This window comes from Temnothorax longispinosus, chromosome 11, assembly GCF_030848805.1.
Source record: "Temnothorax longispinosus isolate EJ_2023e chromosome 11, Tlon_JGU_v1, whole genome shotgun sequence".
Taxonomy (NCBI): domain Eukaryota; kingdom Metazoa; phylum Arthropoda; class Insecta; order Hymenoptera; family Formicidae; genus Temnothorax; species Temnothorax longispinosus.
Window position 1 is genome coordinate 18,696,357 of NC_092368.1, and position 18,305 is coordinate 18,714,661.

At 42.3% G+C, this 18,305-nt stretch overlaps 1 protein-coding gene across 2 annotated transcripts; it reads left to right on the forward strand.

Moving 5' to 3' along the window:
• Positions 1-386: 386 nt before the first annotated feature.
• On the forward strand, positions 387-14,926 carry LOC139821289 (LIM/homeobox protein Lhx9). 2 transcript variants are annotated; one of them, XM_071792226.1, is made up of 7 exons: positions 387-940; positions 2,073-2,342; positions 5,458-5,812; positions 7,152-7,325; positions 7,970-8,193; positions 11,446-11,693; positions 11,981-14,926. In XM_071792226.1, exons 3-7 carry the CDS (start codon positions 5,505-5,507, stop codon positions 12,230-12,232), a joined length of 1,206 nt encoding a protein of 401 aa, XP_071648327.1. In that variant the 5' UTR covers positions 387-940; positions 2,073-2,342; positions 5,458-5,504; the 3' UTR covers positions 12,233-14,926. The 2 variants fall into 2 exon arrangements, with proteins under 2 accessions (XP_071648327.1, XP_071648329.1); XM_071792228.1 differs by having other exon boundaries at positions 389-940; positions 11,458-11,693.
• Positions 14,927-18,305: the final 3,379 nt, after the last annotated feature.

Here is an 18,305-nt window from a genome sequence, read left to right on the forward strand (position 1 = left end):
TTTCAATCGATATGTTTTTCAAATCTTTTAAGAAAACGCAGCAATGTACTTGACAAACCACATTATCATCAACACCAATGCCATTATCATATATACATGATATCAACGACAACCACCAGCCGATACCAGTGAAAAAGAGACAGAGCGAACTATTTTCCCGCGGAAGACAAAGAGGAAAAAGAGAGAAAGAGCGGGATTGAGAAAGAAGAAGACAAAGGGAGAAAGCGCTGCGAAGGCGCCGGCGCAGCGCGCAGACGCCCGGCGTCCCGACGTCGCTACCCCTCGAGCCGGCATCGAAAACCCCACCCTGTCGCCACCCCGGCGAGATCGCGGTACGAGGGGGCCAACCCCGCTTCCCTGTCGCGGCGACGTCCGCCCCTGGCCCTGGGTAGCCGTCCCAGGATCGTAATATTATGCCGACGGGGAGCAGCTTCCATCCCGCACGAGTCTACCGCGTCCTTCGAGCTTTCCTTCTCGCACTTCGGCGAGACGCTTTCGCGAGTTTTCGCGCACCGCGAGTTTCCGGCGCGCCAGTTTTCCGCACGCAGGTTTTCGGCGCGCTCGTGGAGAAATGTCCCTCTCTCTCGTCAAATTTCTATTTCGTCGCGGAGATTTCTCACGTTCGCGACTCTCACGCTCCCGTAGAGTTTTGTTTCAATAGTTTTTTCTTCGGAAAGTTTTTCTCGTGCTTGCGAATTTAGAAGAATCCCGTTCTTATCAATTTTTTGACGGTAATGTCGCTGTTGGCAAGAATCCGTTTAATCGTCGGAAAAGTGTGAGAGAAGTGCTCGAAACCAATAAAACAAATCCAAGGTGGTGATTAGTATTGTGACGTGCTAATGACTTGCATCTTGAGATCCGAAGAAAGGAAAGATCAATGTGAATCAAAGGGATCGAGAAGTCTAATAAGGATGCTGTGCCTTGAGAAAGGGATGAACTGGTGGGTGTAAAATATTAAATAATTAAAAAATTGAGTGGCACAGTTATCCGACGAATCATGCTAATGACGAATGGAACTTTGTTGTGTGTTATTCCTCGTGAAAAAAATCCAGAATTCGAAGATCAGGAATCTAGAAACCTAAAATATCGTAGTTCGAAATACCATAACAATGACATATGTTCTTCGACTTGAGAATTTAGAAATCTAAAGTCACGACGTCTCATTGTCTAAAGCTCTTAGGTTCTAGGCCATCACTAGCTCACACGGTTCTATTGATCCAGAAATGTGAGATAAAAATAGATAATCTGAAGATTTATGGTCTCAGTGATTTGATTTAAAAAATACAAAAATTCTAAGGTCGTAAGATTCTGTAAAGTAGATTTATACACTCAGAACCGCATAAAAAATTCTGTTTCGCTTTATGGAACATTTTCAAGAAATTAGTTAATGCATATAATTATAAAAGGGAAAATAATACAGAGCGCCAAGATAGAATTTGCATCGTTGTGTAACAGGTTATATTCGATACGAATGTGCAACGGAAGTTGAATTCGGAAACTCTGCTAACCGCAATTGTGTGACTCAATCAGCAGCTGCCTCTAATTGTAAGAAAGGATTAACCAACAGTTTACTCTAGATGATCACTGTAGTCACTCTTTTGCTTAACCGCAATCGAAGCTTATCTCATTCAAGCTTTCATCACCCGAAAATACTGCTTTGTTTCCATTATTTTTAGATTAAAACTTGGTTTAAATCAGTTTAATATATACATTGTACTTAGGTTTAATATTTTAGAAATGGATGTTTAAGTTTAATATTATTCAACATTAAAATCAGACCGTAGAAGTTGAGAATCTAAACTAAAAGAATTTTATGCGGCAAATTAGTGTCAAACTGATTTGCTGATAAGTTTTAAATAATCGAACAGTTAGATGTATAAGAATTAAAGCTTCTCTAAAAAACAGTTTGACCGTGTGTTAAATTTCTTATTCGAAGTAATTCATATGCGAGCGATATACTTTAGAGCAGATACAATTTTGCGCTTCTCTCGTCGTGTAGATTCTATTATCGTCGAACCGATGTCACGTAGAGAAATTATCTTCTCCGTCCATGCGGCTTTTCGCTTGTCCAGAGCATGATTGATGACCGCAACGACTGCCTGGTCGGTTCGAGGCTGCAGCCGAGATCGTCGGAGCGCCGGTATATCCGGGGTTGGAACCGCGCCGCGAGCGAACCGAACCCTGGAAAAGTTAGCAGGTCCAAGATGACCACGATTTAGATGAAAATAACCGAGCGGCAATAATTTTGGCCGCGGGTGCTTCGTCGCCGGCGAGCGGAGAGAAGCGAGGGACGGCCGACAGTAGGATTCGCCGTCGCGTTCCAGCTATTTAATCGATTGCAGGTGAGCAGAACATGGAAGATAAATTTAACAATCGTTAAAACTTCTCAATCCAAGTATTTTATTTTATCTGAAATGGGAGAATCAAAGGTTTTTTTTATTTTGATAGGACATTGGCTGTTTGATAATAGATTTTAGAAACTACCAGTGTTAGAAGTATTAAATGTATGAACATGAATGTAATATGCTAACAAAAATAAAATTTGAGAAAATTACTGAGAAACTATACAATTATCAATATTTATAAATATAGTATTATTGCATTGAGTAATAATTTATTAATCGTTTTATTTTACTCGCTGATATGTTATGGTACATACAAATATATGCAATATATTACGTTATATTTTATGTATTTTAAAGATTTCTAGAAGTTTATGGTTAACCTTTACTTAATAATGTGTAACAATTTATGTATTTAAATATTTAATAATTATTAAGGTAAATTTATTATCGATATTTATATTATCTTCCAATATTTTAATGGATCAATTTGTGTGAGAATTTTGGACATTAAATAACGTCATAATTTTCACATTGCACGATTCTTCAGTCGCTGCAACCTGCAGCAGACATTCGGATACAAATACAGTTGCTGATGTATGTAACTGTATATATATATGTCAATATGTGTATTTCTCGCTACGGAGATTCCGTTATCGAGGGATCAAGCGAATCGATTTTATGGAAATATGGCTCGCGATAATATCGAATCCGCGTGCTATTGCAGACATAATGCCACCGCAATGCAAATCCGCGGGGATGGTAAGCACTTCGCTTTTCACCTCAAACAATGCTGTTTTCAAGGATAAATTAATTAACATCGACGAGTCGTATCATTGTGATCGACGTTGCGTTACGCGCGGGCAATGCTTGAGACGATGCTTCCGGTACTCGACGTTGAATAAAAATGACAAAATAATGTGTTACATGTGTATATGTTTGTGTGTTTCAATATAAATCTATTTCACCTAAATCTAAATCTGATCATTTTTTTTAAATCAACGATCTCTGAATAACTGACCCTAAAACTTAATTTTTACAAATGCTACTTGGAAGTGGAAAAATTATTTCTATTTGCGCGGAGATCTATAACGAGCATCGTGACGATGCTTTTGCAAGCGAAAGGCATCACCTCGCGTTCGCGTAAATCGTGATTCGAAGGCGAGAGTCGTTTGTTAACGGATTCATTACCGTCGATCACGAATTGTTTTCATTCATCGGTTTCTACTTTCGTCACCTGGGAAGCGTGTTCTGAATGAACTCACCTGCGCGCGGAACGACTTGTAAAGGTTCTGATCCTGAATTTTCGAGTCTTCACCTGGCGATGACAAGAGGAAGGACTTGAGGTTTTTTTTTCTACTTGCAATTATACAATGGGGTTTATTATAGGAAGGAGATTTTAAAGTGCTTGTATAACTGTAAACTTTCTTTTGTACATGATAAAATTAATCTGTAAGAAACATGAATATTACAACTTGGCTAGTAAAATTTTAATATGTGTCAAGAGTAATCTTTACGAAAATGTTTTTCTAAGGGTTGGAAGAGATGGACTAAAAAGGGAAAAGAATTTATTTTAATTTTACATACATTTATTCTTGATTATCTCTCAACATATTTACCATCATTGCGTATACAAATCATAATGTGATTCTGAAATTCTACGTTTAGCAATTGATATGCTGAATCACATTAGCTATCCCAGTCTACAGATCATTTACAAAGAGAAGTTTTATTGAATAAACAATACAGGTGACGCGTGGCTTTGCGTGAGAGCGGTCGATTAGATTGTAAATGAAAGAGCATGAGAAATAATTCCTGTTTTAGGAACAGATTTCAATAATTTTAATATGTTTCCATATATAGAAAAAAATTCAAATAGGCTCAAATCTGATAAACATGGCTGGTGGTCAAGCGATCGGACTATCTCTTTTAACTCTTAGAAAAAGTTTTTCACAAAGATTACTCCTTAAAGGGTAACGTTACTCTAGAGTTCCCAAAAAAAAGCCAATTTTTGATCATTTTTTTCAGAAATACAATAATCATAAATGAAAATCGGTTTAATTCTATTTATTATCTATATATTAAAGTAAATTTTTTTTATTAATTATTTATTGCCAAAATGGCGGCGCCAGAGCCATTGCTCCAAAGTGCCTTTTTGCGGAAGGCGTTCAACGGGCGGAATCGAAGCTCCTATAATTTTGGAGCTGAAACAAAAATTCAAAGATTTTTGAAAAATATATAAGATTTTCTATAGAAGTACCTAGGGGAATTGCGAAATATCATTTTTTGTAAGTATGGTGCATGTTGGAAAAAAATGCTTCATTTTTCGCTAAAAAATGTCGCACAAAATTGTTTATAAAAAATTTTTTGTTCAACTTATCGCAAAATCCCTAGGTACTTCTAAAGATAATGTTATTGCAAAGTTTCACTCAAAATTTCAAGTCAATCGGATAAAAGGTGTTCGAGTTCTGATTCCGCCCGACTTTAAAAAAGCGATTTCGAGAAAAACGCGTTTAAAGTTTCAGACGCTCGAAGCGCGCTCCGAACGTGCCGGCAGACGGATTACGAAAAAGGGATAATAGAGATTTTTCCGAACTTTGAAACCAAGTGTACCTTATTTTTAAGACCTTAAAGCATCGTTTAAGAAAAAAAAATCGACTTTTTGAAAATTCTAGAGTGGCTTTACCCCTTAATACACGAATAAACTTTATTTATCAAATTACAATTCTGATATTTTCTGCAAATTAATTTTGTCATTTATAGAATGGAGAAGTTGTGATATAGTTCAAAGTTGCACATGGATTTTATAACTTGAAGAGTCGACATGCACAAAGGGCTGAAAGTGCCATATATACTACTCAATCCTGCGTCAAGGTCGACGACTGCAGTTTCGTCATCCATGAAATTACAATGTATATAATACAAAACGTGTATAGCTTCCGTCCTATTTTCACGCGAGTATCATTCGGAGAAACTCGAGATTGTCATTTCCAGAAAATTTACTAAATACAATGATCGATCGCAACTTTCTTCGTACCCCTGGAATCGCGCCTCGTCCAGATAACGTCTACGGCACCGTCATACATCACGAAGACTTGCGATAACCACTTTACAGAATGCAACGGCATGCGTCGTAGCGGCGCGCTGCGCGCGTGAAGCGAGATGCTGAAGGAAGTCGGCTGCGGCAGCACCACACCCCCGCCGGGGGACGGAGGCGGCGGGGCGAACGGTCGGCAGATCGGTGCGAACGAGAGCAGCGGCGGCGGGGGCGGCGGGGGCGGTATCACCGAGGGTGTCCTGAGTTGCGGCGGCTGCGGAAGGGAGATCGCCGAGCGTTGGTACCTAAGGGCTGCCGATCGCGCATGGCACTGCGGCTGCCTGCGCTGCTGTCACTGCCGGGTCCCCCTGGCCGCCGAGCTCACCTGTTTCGCCAGAGACGGTAACATTTACTGCAAAGAGGATTACTACAGGTTAGTTGAAGCACAAATGATGTAAAAGAAAAATCGTTGTTTTTTAGAATAAGTGAAAATAGCAATCACGCAGTTTGAAGTTTATTTTCTAAATATATTTGCCGGAAAATTTTTTTATTGTCGGTTTCGCGGAAAGAAACGAATCTAACTTCACGTCAGGATGTTCCGCGACGAATTACTTGAATGACGCGTATGGAACTGATGCAGGATCCATTAATAGGTGCTCCCTTGTTTCGATATTTATTGGGATAGCGTTGAATTTACATACGAGAAGCGGTTCTCTTCTGCTCTCTTTTACTAAAACGCCTTCTTCCTTAGACCACACAAAATGTCCACTAATAGTCGTTTCCAAATACACAGTTCTAGTCGTTATTCAGGAATTGGACCTTGAATTCCACACTCGGCGCGGCGATATACTCGGCGATAAAGAATGCGGGTAGTCGTAAGAAGAACGAGAAGAAAGCCAATTTCAAAGAATTAAAGACATCCTGAAGACTATTGCTTATTAAGTTATTATTACATTCGAAAGATTTAGTAAAATCAAGTTCTAAAGATTTGGCAAAAGTTTCAACATTTATAGCTTTGAAATCCCTGTGAGAAGCTGAAAGTTGGAACGCGAGTCGAGCGTAAGCAAGGAAATAAATATTGTTTATTTTGCGAAATAGCGCGCTTACGCGATGACGTCCGACATTTCAGGACGAGAGAGGGTGGAATGAAAGGCCGAGAGGCGAGTTCGTTAGAGCGAGCAGGGGAGGAATTCAACAGCCGTCCTCCATGCAATATGCAACAAGCCCTTTGTTTCCATCTACGCGAATGCGAACGGTCTGCTTCGATCCTTTGCGAAATTCACCTCAAGCGGGAATTCGCAATACGTTCGCGAGAACGTTCAGGAATACAGAATTCACAGAACATATAATATATCGTTAGATTTCCAAGCGTACAGTTTTTTCCAATTTTTAAACAAAGTTAATATAAAATTAGGAATGCATGCAATAGATAAAAGATAAATGCAAAAGACTTTGAGATTTTTAGTACTTCAGTCATCACATTGGCGTCAATAGAAAGAATGAACTAAATTATATAACATTGCAAATTTAATAATAAAAATGCACAGTTATAAAGTTCATAAAAAGCCATAAATCTTTAGGCACGTACGTGTCTTTTAGATATTTTGTGTAACAATATATTTAAGGAAAATCAAATATATTTCGGAGAGTTGCGATATGTTTCTTATGAGATGGTCTTCCGACGACTAGAGATATTAAAGAAATTCAGCGACATTTCCCGAATTTGACGATCTGTATACCGAAGGATAACTCTTTAACTGTTTTGATTGCAGATTATTCGCGGTGTCCCGGTGCTCCCGATGTCGCGCCGGCATTTCCGCCTCGGAGCTGGTGATGCGAGCGCGCGATTTGGTGTATCATGTGGCGTGTTTCACTTGCGCCTCGTGTGGCACCCCGCTGAACAAAGGCGATCATTTCGGCCAGCGTGACGGACTGGTGTATTGTAGGTGAGAAACAGGAGTGTCTGATCATTACTATCCTTCAAAGGCCGTCTCTCCTTGTTATCAACGAGTTCGATGACGAGGTTGACAGGAGCACGAGGCGCTTTGTCGCAACGAGTCATTCTTCCCCTTTTACCTCCCCTACCTCCGCGCTAATGACGGTTGTTGAGTGCTAATGATGGTCATTGGAACGAACGGGATTCGGGTCTCGGGTTCCGGGAAGACGATCGCGACGACAGATATACCGCGAGATGTGAGAATGAGAACTTACGAATGCCGAGAGACTTGTGAGAAGGGTTTCGTGATTTCCTCAAACGTTTACGAAATGAAATATTTTAAGATTGTGCGCACTGTATATAGAACGACGATCAAAAGATTCCCTGCAACACTCCAAAGACCGAGAGATTTCACCGCGACGGAATGAGGAAACCGGATGCCTCGAATTCGTACCACCCAACAACTCGCCGAGTTAACCGTCTTATCCCCTTGACTAACCATAATCCTGCCGCTCTCGCTAAATTCCGCCCCGCGTGGTATCCGATGTGTAAGTCGAACTCGTTCATCGAACTCGAACGCATAACGCGGAGGTCAGGTCGTCTATCGACTACTTGACAGAGAGGTTGACGACTGACGAGCACGTCGCTCCCAAGACCACACTACGAGTTGCTGTGCTGCGCCGGCGACTACGGGGGTGCCGCCGGCGGCATCGAGGACCTCGGCTCGCCGGGGGTGTCGCCGCTACCGGCTTACTACGAGCAGAGCGGGATCGCCGCAACCGGCGCGGTGCAGAAGGGCCGGCCGCGGAAGCGGAAGCTGTCGGAAGTCACCGGCTCCGAGCTTCCCGTCACGATGAGACTGGCCGCTGGAGCGCTCGGTGAGTCAAGCCAATGTATGTTCCGCAATCTTGTATGGATCATGATCTTCTTAATTTCGCTCCCCGTTCCTCCTCCTCTTTTCAAGAGTCACCTTTAGACTCTTCAGTTTGGCATTTGTTTTTTTTTTAACTTACTAGACTCTCTTTCTCTCTCTCTTCTCTCTTCATCCTTCTCCCATTCTCTCTTTCTCTTATGTCTTCTCTTTATTCCACGCTACAGCAAACGAGTTAATCGGCGGAGTTGCATTATTTACCGAGCAACGGGTATAATGGGGCGTTCCTTCGTGCAAACATTTGCTCGGGCCTGCAAGAATCGCAGATGTTATTTCATTTTGCCCGCGCGATTATTCGGCTCGTTAACTGGAGCATTCGACATCGGAGAGCGGGATTCTTTGACGAAATCACGCGCGCCACGCAGATGTCTAATTGCTCGATGATTTAATATCCCCGATAACAAAGGGTTATCGTAATCTCGAAGCACACTCGTTTTATCCTTAATAACTTCATTTCTTGAAATAACAATTGGTAGTGTATAGTTACAGCGCGATGAAAATCGTCATCGTGCGAGAATGATCATCGATGGTCCACAAATCCCGGCGGTAATACCATGAGTTTAGACACACGTAAATCGCGAAGTTAATCATCGCACTTATGTCGGCATTACGACCTCAATGAAACGCGGACGGGTGGCTCGCGGCACTTGGCGATCGAGAGAAATTAAAAAAATAGTGATTCTCCGCTCGACTCGTGTAATTTGCCGGCAGGCTCGCACTCGTATCGCGTTTCGATATGATTTCCGCCGGATTTTACGATCGTTTCGGCTTCGGGCGCAGGCCAAGATGGCGATCGACCGGTGATTCCCAGCCGCGCGTGATTCCCAGTTATTTTATAATCGACGAAGAGCGAGGATCACTCTCCCTGGACTACCGACCGGAATTTACGACCAACAGCCATAAAATCGTCCATGAAGTCCTGCGTGCGCGGCCACGGGTGGGAACGGCCGGCCTGGGAGAGAGAGACCATCTCGCGGTGTTTTATTGTCTTTATATATAATTGGGACAGTTTTTGCGAAAGGGACGCGCCGACGACGAACGGAGCGATTCCATGGCGAGACGCCGAGCGACCGACGGCGGATCACAGAGGCACTCTCGCGATAATAGTACAGAAGCAAGAAAACGATAATCCGGACTATTCCCGAGCCGCGAGACATGCCACATCTAATGCCTGACACCGGAGCAGTTGATGTATTAGATTACGATAAACGGAAAATTAAAGTCATTAAAACTGTTCTAAAGAGTCAAGAATTTTAAGTTTCTTATTTTTCTGAAACTCTCATTTATATATGAGAAATTATAGTATACAAATCCTTAAGAAAAGTACATACTCTTTGTTGAATAATAAAAATCAAGAAATTATATTAAATAATGTTGAAGGATATACGATGTACTGCGATTATTAATTTCTGTCAAGACAGTTTATAGCGAAAATGTTGGCACAATCCTTTCAGCGAGAACATATGTTAGTATATCTTGGAATTAAGAAGATATTGTCCTTTCTTGCGAGGGAAGGACCACATGCGAGCCCTGGGAAGTTTCTCTCTCCCGAGCGGCTCGACGGCGGGAGGGTGGGTGGGGCAGATTTGGCGGTTTAAGAATGAGATTACAATTTGTCAGGGCGAGTTAGAAGCCAAAATCGCCGTGGACTGAGAATCGACGACGATACGAGAGAGGGATTCCGATGCCGGCGGCGCGGCAAGAAACTCGCGCAGGCGGCATTATAGCGCACCGGCCGGCCATTCTGCTGGCAGCGGCCACGCATTGGCCGCAGCAGCATTCTTTTCCGGGCAGATCGGCCAATCGATGCATCTCCCGGTGCCGATATCTATCTGTCACTGTCCACCGATGCCCGGAGCCGTTCCTCTTCCTACAGAGACAGAGAGGCCCTGCCGGAGTCGAGAGGCGCGCTGGGAAAATTCTAATTTCGATTCGATTCGCGTATAAAATCACGCGCTAGAACTGGAGGCCTCTTTTCTCCCTTTTTCTTCTTGTTTGATTGCTCTTTTTTTACATGCAAAATGAAATACATAGATTTTCGTTGGGATGGTAAAACGTTTCATGATATTTTTTTTTCTTGGCGGATAGACTCGCGAGAAACGAGAATCAAATCGAAAGTAGGACTTTCCGGGATCAGGAAGAGGCTTGCGACATTTTTCGGACGAAAATTTCCCTCTTTAACTATGGAGGAAGAGTCTTAATTGATCAATTAGCTGTCATGCCATTCCGTATGAATTTAACTGAATTATGATGGACGAAAATAAAAAAGCGCGGAAAGGGAGAAAGAGAGTCGGCGGAAAGACGAGGAGCGTGGCTGCGGTTGTGTGTGCAGTTGCAGTTGTTGCGCGCCGGCGGAGCGAAGGAACGCATCCAATAAATAAGACGACGAGGGTAACCATTGAATTCAATCGGGAGAAGAACGGGTTCCAGTCGACGAAGCGGCCACGCGAGGAGCGAGGGGGTGAGGAGGGATCCCAGAAGTAAATCCCCGAGCACGTATGCGCCATTACTGTTTATTGTTCCGAACTTCCATTCCCAACGGACGACGATCTGCTGGTTCGCCAACGAGAGAGGAAGAGAAAGAGCGAGAGGGAGAGAGAAATGGAGAGAGAAGAGAGGAAAAGGAGAAAAACTGTTTTCGCGAATGGTTCCACGGCACCTTCGGAATTCGTTTTCTTGATCGAGGTGAACGACACGGATTTCGTCTTTTTTTTTTCTTGAAGACGATCAGAAAGCACAGTTATGTTCGCAAGATCGGAAAGGACAGCAGGGGTCGACGAAAAGGGGTCGACTTCTCTCGCGCGGACTTCACGGAGCTAAAATTCTTCTAACAATAAGCGTGAATTAAATAAGACCGCGGAAGTATGGAGAGATATATATTAAGTCGTCGCAGAAGTTACTTCGATTTTTATACATTCTTTTGAACTAGAAGAGGGTGTCTAACGTGGCGATCGTAGTGATATTGATATTTCGCGATTTTTTCAGCATCCGATGTCCGAGTTTTAAAAATTTCACATTTTTTAATTCTTTTTTTTCTGATTCTGGAGCTTGCGATTCCTGAAAACACACGAATAAAAAAGGGATTTGATAAATAAATTTAAAATACGATGCGATCCAACGTTGCTCGCACGCGACATCGATGGTTGAACGCGAAATTGAAAAAGAAAAGAGAAACTTTCTAGCGGAAATGTGTTGCAAGTCGCCGTTGCAGAACTGCTGCACCCCACGGAGCTGTCCTCGTCGATGGAGTCGCTGGCCGCGTACGACGCGTCCGTGGGCTCCCCGGGACCGGTGCACCAGAACCAGCGGACGAAGCGTATGCGCACCAGTTTCAAGCACCATCAGTTGCGAACCATGAAGAATTACTTCGCGATAAATCAGAATCCGGACGCCAAGGATCTCAAGCAACTCGCGCAGAAGACCGGGCTATCGAAAAGGGTGCTGCAGGTACGGAGTCTTCCGTTTACATGAATGTTTATAAGAAGTTAACTGATCGTTGCTAACGATTACTTCTTTCCTAACGATTTTCCTTTGACAAAGTATATATACGCAAGAGTATAATATATAAGTAAAATTAACGACGTCAACTCTTCACATTGTTTCACTATTTCTACTTCTAATTCTTGAATAGAACAAGTAGTCACACTTCAATTGTGATCGATGTTGAAGAATCAGTTGCGTTTTTAAATTCTTCAGTTGAAATTATGTGATATCTTGATCTTGCCTCTGTTCAGGTGTGGTTCCAAAACGCGCGCGCGAAATGGCGACGGAACCTGATGCGGCAGGACGGTAGCAACGCCGGTAGCAACATCGGCTGTTCCGGCACGGCAGTGTCCTCCAGCACCGGCAATTCTCCAAATGTCGGGCCGGCCGCCATGCTCAGCGACAGCAACAGCATGCCCTCGACCTCGATGGAGGAGTTACACGCCCTTCATCAACTGCACTCAGGCGTCTCCTCTCAGGTCTCCTTTTCCGACATCTACTGACGACGGTTTGAAATGGAAGAGGACGCATACAGTAGCCTCTCCAGCCATCTTGGATGAGGGATTATCGCACTTCCTCGTGAGTCGACGAGGAACTCGGCAAGTCGATGACACGGTGGTCTTAGCAAGAAATCTCTCTGATGAACATTGACGTTGCTGACGTATCGTGGCAGTGGTCATTTAAGCCTGGTCTTACTTTCAAAAGTCTAGAGTGTGATCCTTGCTAGTCTTGAGAACAATTACTTAAATTTCGCGGAAGTCGAAATGCGGTTTAATCTCGTGCGGGAAATAAACTTTGACCGCGAGATCGGTCAAGATTAAATGCCTGGCCTTCCACCAAGAATTGGATGAAACCGTATTGCCGGATTTAACGAAGGAAGTGACTCGTCCGCGAAGGACTTTCCCGAAGGCAGCCTAGTCAGGTAGAATCTAGCGGGTAATTTCAAGGACGATTATGGTTAAATAATCAGTGATAATAATCATAGTTCCATGCACATCCGAATTACCAATGATTACTAGACGAGAATAGTAATAATGTAATCTAGGTACGTATGCAAAGAGGGTGTTTCATTAGCGATTGTATCGATAATTAACGACGAAATTTCGGGCACTGTTCGACATATGGGGTGTTCCAGAAAGATGTATACCAGATACGTGGCAGACATATCTAAAGAAATTTAGAAGAAAATTTTCTTAATAAACTTTTAATGCGATTGAATGTTTAATTTTGATGTTCTATTTATAAGATATTAGATATTATTAGATATATTGCGCACGATTGATACTTGAGGTATGAAGCAATTAAAAATTTAGAATTTTCGAAAATCTTTTTACATCTTCGATGTAACATTTAGCGAGCATTCTTAAGAATTTGAAACTTTAGACGTGGGGTGAAAATATATTTTTAGACATCCAAGTAGTTGCCAGATATTTGAGTATTTCTAACGATTTGTCAGTGTTTTTAATGAGATCTGAAAATCTTCGTAAGTTTCAAGAAAATCGCACAAAGAATTTTTTGAACATTGTTCAAATTGTATGTTTTATAAAATATATCAAGGCTTTCTCTCTAGTTAAAATGTTGTAAATTGTAAAATGTTGTAAAAGTGTTGTATGTATGCAACTGTTTAGAACACCCTATACGATGTCGCAAGGGCCGCTAAATTAAATGAAGACTCGCCCATGCGGACGGACACGTACATTACATGTGCAATCACGTAGGGAAATTATTTAATTTGTTTTCATTGATTTTATACGAGACTTCGCGCGCGACTAACTTTTATCGACTTCGCCTATTACTAATTGGCCAAAGTGTTAATCAGTTGAATACTGATTAATTGAACTTATAATCAGGCGGTGATGATTGGCAACATGTTAAATGTAGTTTTATAATTTCATCATTGCTAAAAGGCAAAAATTGCAAAAGAAAATTGAATCTAATAAATAAAATTATGCGAAGCTCGATAAAATTGTAGGCGAGTGTCTATGAATTTTATATTAGCGGCGTAAACGTACGAAAGTTTTTCTTAAAAAAAAAAAGGAAAAACGGCGTTCCTCTGCTCGTGCCAAAAGACTTACAATTAGCTAAGAAAGAAAAATTTTTTAACGAGCTGCTGGAATTCAAAGGGCATAATATATTTTTGCAATCCGCGGTGCCGAATTACCGCATGCCATTCGGAGGACGAGATATTTCGCCTTGATCAAGCCTTTCACATTATGCGTTCTTGCATTCACGTTTCCCCTCCAAATCGTCATCTTTGAATTCGAGCAGTACGAAGGCACACACATACGCACGTGTTTTGACGCAAGTTTGACGCAATCTCGCGCACGTGGTTGCGTAATGAAGATTAGATTGTTACGAGTTCGCGAAATTTTAATTACGTTGAATCTCTCGGGCATATACATAGTGCGTCATAGGAATTTGATTTAATACTTTTTCTGATATTCAAATATTATTCAAGTTAAACATTGATGCCATTGATTAATCATTTTGTTTCTTCCGCTCTTTCTTTCGATCGCCGATAACGTCTTTATTTTCTGTTTATATTTTTAACATTTAATTCGAAACTATACTTGAGGGACAAGGAAACAACAAGGTTTTGCGAAAACTTGGGAGTATGTTGAGAGCATCAGAGTGGCAATTTAATTATATATATGACTGATATCTAAACATTAATTTAATAAACTTATTCATAACGTCTACATAACTTTGCAAAAATTAATAACATTTTAGAAGAAAATGCATTACATCGTATCGTTTTCCATGCATTTGTACACTGCTACATTTATATCCTTTATTTCACCTTTATTTCACGTTTAAAATAAAGTGAGTCCAAATACTTTACGGGCATCTCTTACGACGTCTCTTGTCATGTAATGCTCGGCAGGGAAAATCGATAGGTCGCACGTTAGATAATGTGTAGCATAGCGATCATTAAGCGTACATGTTAAAGAGCGAAGCAATTATTTCCAACTCTGTAGACAAATTAATGTGCTACGTTCGAGTGCAACTATTATCGCATAATAAATAGTTACATACGTCTCGACTCAGACGCAACTTGCTCCCTTCTCTAATTTGCTGTACCTTCTCTGTCTCCGAAGTATAGACCAAGAAGAAAGGTAAGTTTGTGTTCTAATTAGTACGAAATATAACACGAGACATGTACGCCTCTCCAATAAATCTCCATGGTTATTTGAGTATTTTGCGAATTAGCTTTGCATATTTTACTACAATATACCCAAATTTTCAACTCGATAGTCGAAGTCCATGTAAAACAATTCGAGATTTTTTATTTTTATCATTTGCATTTATATATTTGAATTCATAAAAATTTGCAAGCATCTACAGAGGATGCATAGCTTTTTAATAAATTTTGTCAAGAACTAACAAAAAAGAATGATTTTAATCATTTTAAATTGAATATTGAAAGTTAAAGTTTTTCTACAAATTGTCTGGAAGAAGAAAGAAAGATTGAAGATATTGGAAGAATGTCATAAATATGTAAATACTTCAAAGTTAGGTCTCGAAAAATTTCTTACGTTTGCATTTGCATTTTTAATATTTATAATCCAATTTTTTATAAACATTGAAAAATTTAAGGTTCTAAAAATCACAAACCTCAGCAACTACGAATCGAATTTAGCTTTCGGCACGTATAAGCGTATGGTATAGGTGTCGAATATTTGCGAGATTTCAAGGAGCCTCGCAGAAAATCGATGACTCCGAAGTTACAGACACTTCCAAGTTTGAAGCTGAGAAGATTCAACCTGATGCTTCACCGACGACATGTTTCACCATCCATCATACACCACTATCCCAAGCACATCATTAAACCTTCTCGCCACACGCGAGCATACCGTTTGCCGGTCTCTCGCGAGGCGCAAGTGCAAGTTGTAATTAGCATCAAATTAGGTATTTAAGGATTTCACGTTCGGGTCAGAAGCGGATAAGCCGAAAGGAAGATACGACGACGACGACAAGGAAGAAGAAGAAGAAGAAGAAGACGACGACGAAGGAGAAGAAGTAGAAGAGAAAGAAGAAGTAGAAGAACAGGAAGAGGGGCGCCGGGGGGACGAGGGTTCTACTTAGGGGTTATACCAACATAGCGAGCCCTCGTGTAAATTGTAGGCCTCTTGAGTCGTATAAGTGCACCGCATGCCGTATATATTTTGTCGGCGCTCATATAAGTTAATTTTCAATCTATATGCGGGTTCTCTCGGATGGCGCGCGGCGACTCATCAACGAAATGAAGAAATTGAGACTCTCGTTAATATTTAATGAGCAGAGGCGCGCGCGAGCGCGAGCGCGAGCGAACGCGGATACAATGGCTGTCGGTCCCCGAGGCCCGACGTCGGCGGACCTCGAAATATCACCTCTCCGAGAGTCGCGTCGCGCATTTACATGCGCACGGCTCTCGGCGGACTCTCGAGCGAATAAGAAGTTTCGGTCGTATCCGTGTGTTCCCGCTGTATTTTCTCCGGCAAGGGAGACCTTCTTACGGTGCCGCAACACGGCAGGTGCGCGCGGAGGTATCGCGCTTCTCCTTTTTCGACGGGCGATCGTGAAATATAAGCGATTGGAGCGTTCTGCCGATTCTCCCCTCGGAGCCCATCTCGGCTTTGTTCGAAACGAATATCTCGTTGCCTCTCGTTGACGGCAGAAATATTTGTACGCTCTATATCACGGGATGCGTGGTTGCTTTTTATTTTAATGACGCATTCAACGTGCCTGCTTAAGGCTAGGCGAGGCGTATGCCTCGAATGAGGCTCGCATTAACGTAAATTACGAAGAGAAGCTATTTAACATTCGTTTGGGAAGATACTGAAAGAAGTAATTATCAAAAATACGATTGACGTCCTGTAATATCTAAAATTCAGCGTAACAAATATCAAAATATATGCATATCTCTAAAAGATTCGTCGTTAATCGATTATTTACAAGCGTTTATATAAGTTGTCAGCGTCATTTGAAGATTGCCCGACCTTTGGCGTTTCCATGCAGATAGCGGCGTGACGGTTGGGAGTAACAGGTTGTCACAGAGCTCGCAATCACTTGCACGCCGTCGAGAGTCAGACAAACGGAGAAAGAACGACCACCTTCCATGACCGATCGAATTTTACGTTAATTAGCCAAGCGTCGTTAAGTCACACGCGAGGCCGTCCGAGTGTCACGAGTAAGGGCCCTTTGTAACGAGAAACACGTTCAAGCGGATTGGTATTTCCGTAAAGAAACGGTCCTAATAGAATTAAACGTATTCTAAAAAAAATGCTTGTAAGAAAATGTTGGCGTCTTCAAAAGAATTTTCTGTAATAAGTAGACTCGAATATATCGAATAAAATATTAAAGTTCTCAAAATAAGAGTTAAAACTATATAATACGAAATGTTAGAATCCCGAGCGTCTTTAAAATCATCGTTATGGACCGTCGGATTCTTGTTCGATAATCGACGAAATCCGGTCAAATCTAATGTCCAAAATTACCCGCCGATCCTCGGCAAATTAGTCGCACGAGCCGCTCCAATTTTCTAGGACTCGGAAACTAGTGTTAAATTTCGAAAATCGCCAAACCGACAAAAACGATCTCGCACCCGAGGGAGCCGGGCCGTGTTACCGCGCGCCACCCCGCCGATAAAAAACGCGTCTCGAGGACGAAGGGACAATAGGGAGAAACCGGAGAAACTATGGCGGTTATACCGACGTCAGGAGGTATCCCGGAGTCTCCTCAAAAAGTGGACCAATTTTCGGTAATTTGTACGCGATGGCTCATTGGATGTGCACGCAGGAGAAGAGAGCTGGTCAGAGGAAAGGCATCCCTCCGCAGTCGTTCTGAACCCTTCCTCTCGTCGAGACGAGATCGTCGGGCGAGGACGTGTGGCAGCTCGGAGGGAGCGCAAAGAGAAAGAAGAATTAAAGACGGGGAGAGAACGCATGCAGGGGAGGCTCGCGGGAGTCTATTTTTGAGGGAAAAGGAAGGCTCCGAGAGAACGAGTCCGGTCGATAGTCTTTTGTTCTGTCAAACGTCAGACGCGCTTGCTCCATGAGGCCTTGAGGAGAGCCTTGAGGAGAGAGGAAAACGAGGGAGAGGAAGAGAGAGAGGAAGGACGAAGGAGCGAGAGAGAAAGGGTATGAGAGACGGGACAACGAGGAACGAGACTAGAGGAGTTTTTATCGCGGCGGTTGTGAAAGCGGTAAGACCAGCGAGCATTCATCGTCGGTTCGATACATACAGGGTGTTTGGTAATTGATGGTACAAGCGGGAAGAATCGCGATCGTTCGGTGGGGGAGAAACGGGATGGATTCGGACATGTTTTTGCACGCAAATTCCGTTTTCAGGTCGCGAGCTCGAAAAATTTAAAGCTCCAAATCTCGGGCCGCTGAAGCATCAAGGATCTCGCGGTCGCGAACGGTTATGAACACTAAAAGAAGGAATTCTATCGAGAAGCGCGTGTTAATTACGTATCACTGAACGTGCAAATATATATACGTGTATGTGTATCTTTTGATTCCCTGGGCAAAAAGGACAGCCTAGCCGGTCAGCTGCTACTCAGCGCCATTGCTTCCGCTGATATCATTGGGACGT

What these genes read in the sequence shown, in the direction of transcription:
- LOC139821289 (XM_071792226.1), top strand. Translation starts at nt 5,505, where the DNA reads ATGCTGAAGGAAGTCGGCTGCGGCAGCACCACACCCCCGCCGGGGGAC. An exon ending in GACGGACTGGTGTATTGTAG is followed by an intron (nt 7,326 to 7,969) that starts GTGAGAAACAGG and finishes GTCGCTCCCAAG; the next exon opens with ACCACACTACGAGTTGCTGT. An exon ending in ACTGGCCGCTGGAGCGCTCG is followed by an intron (nt 8,194 to 11,445) that starts GTGAGTCAAGCC and finishes ATGTGTTGCAAG; the next exon opens with TCGCCGTTGCAGAACTGCTG.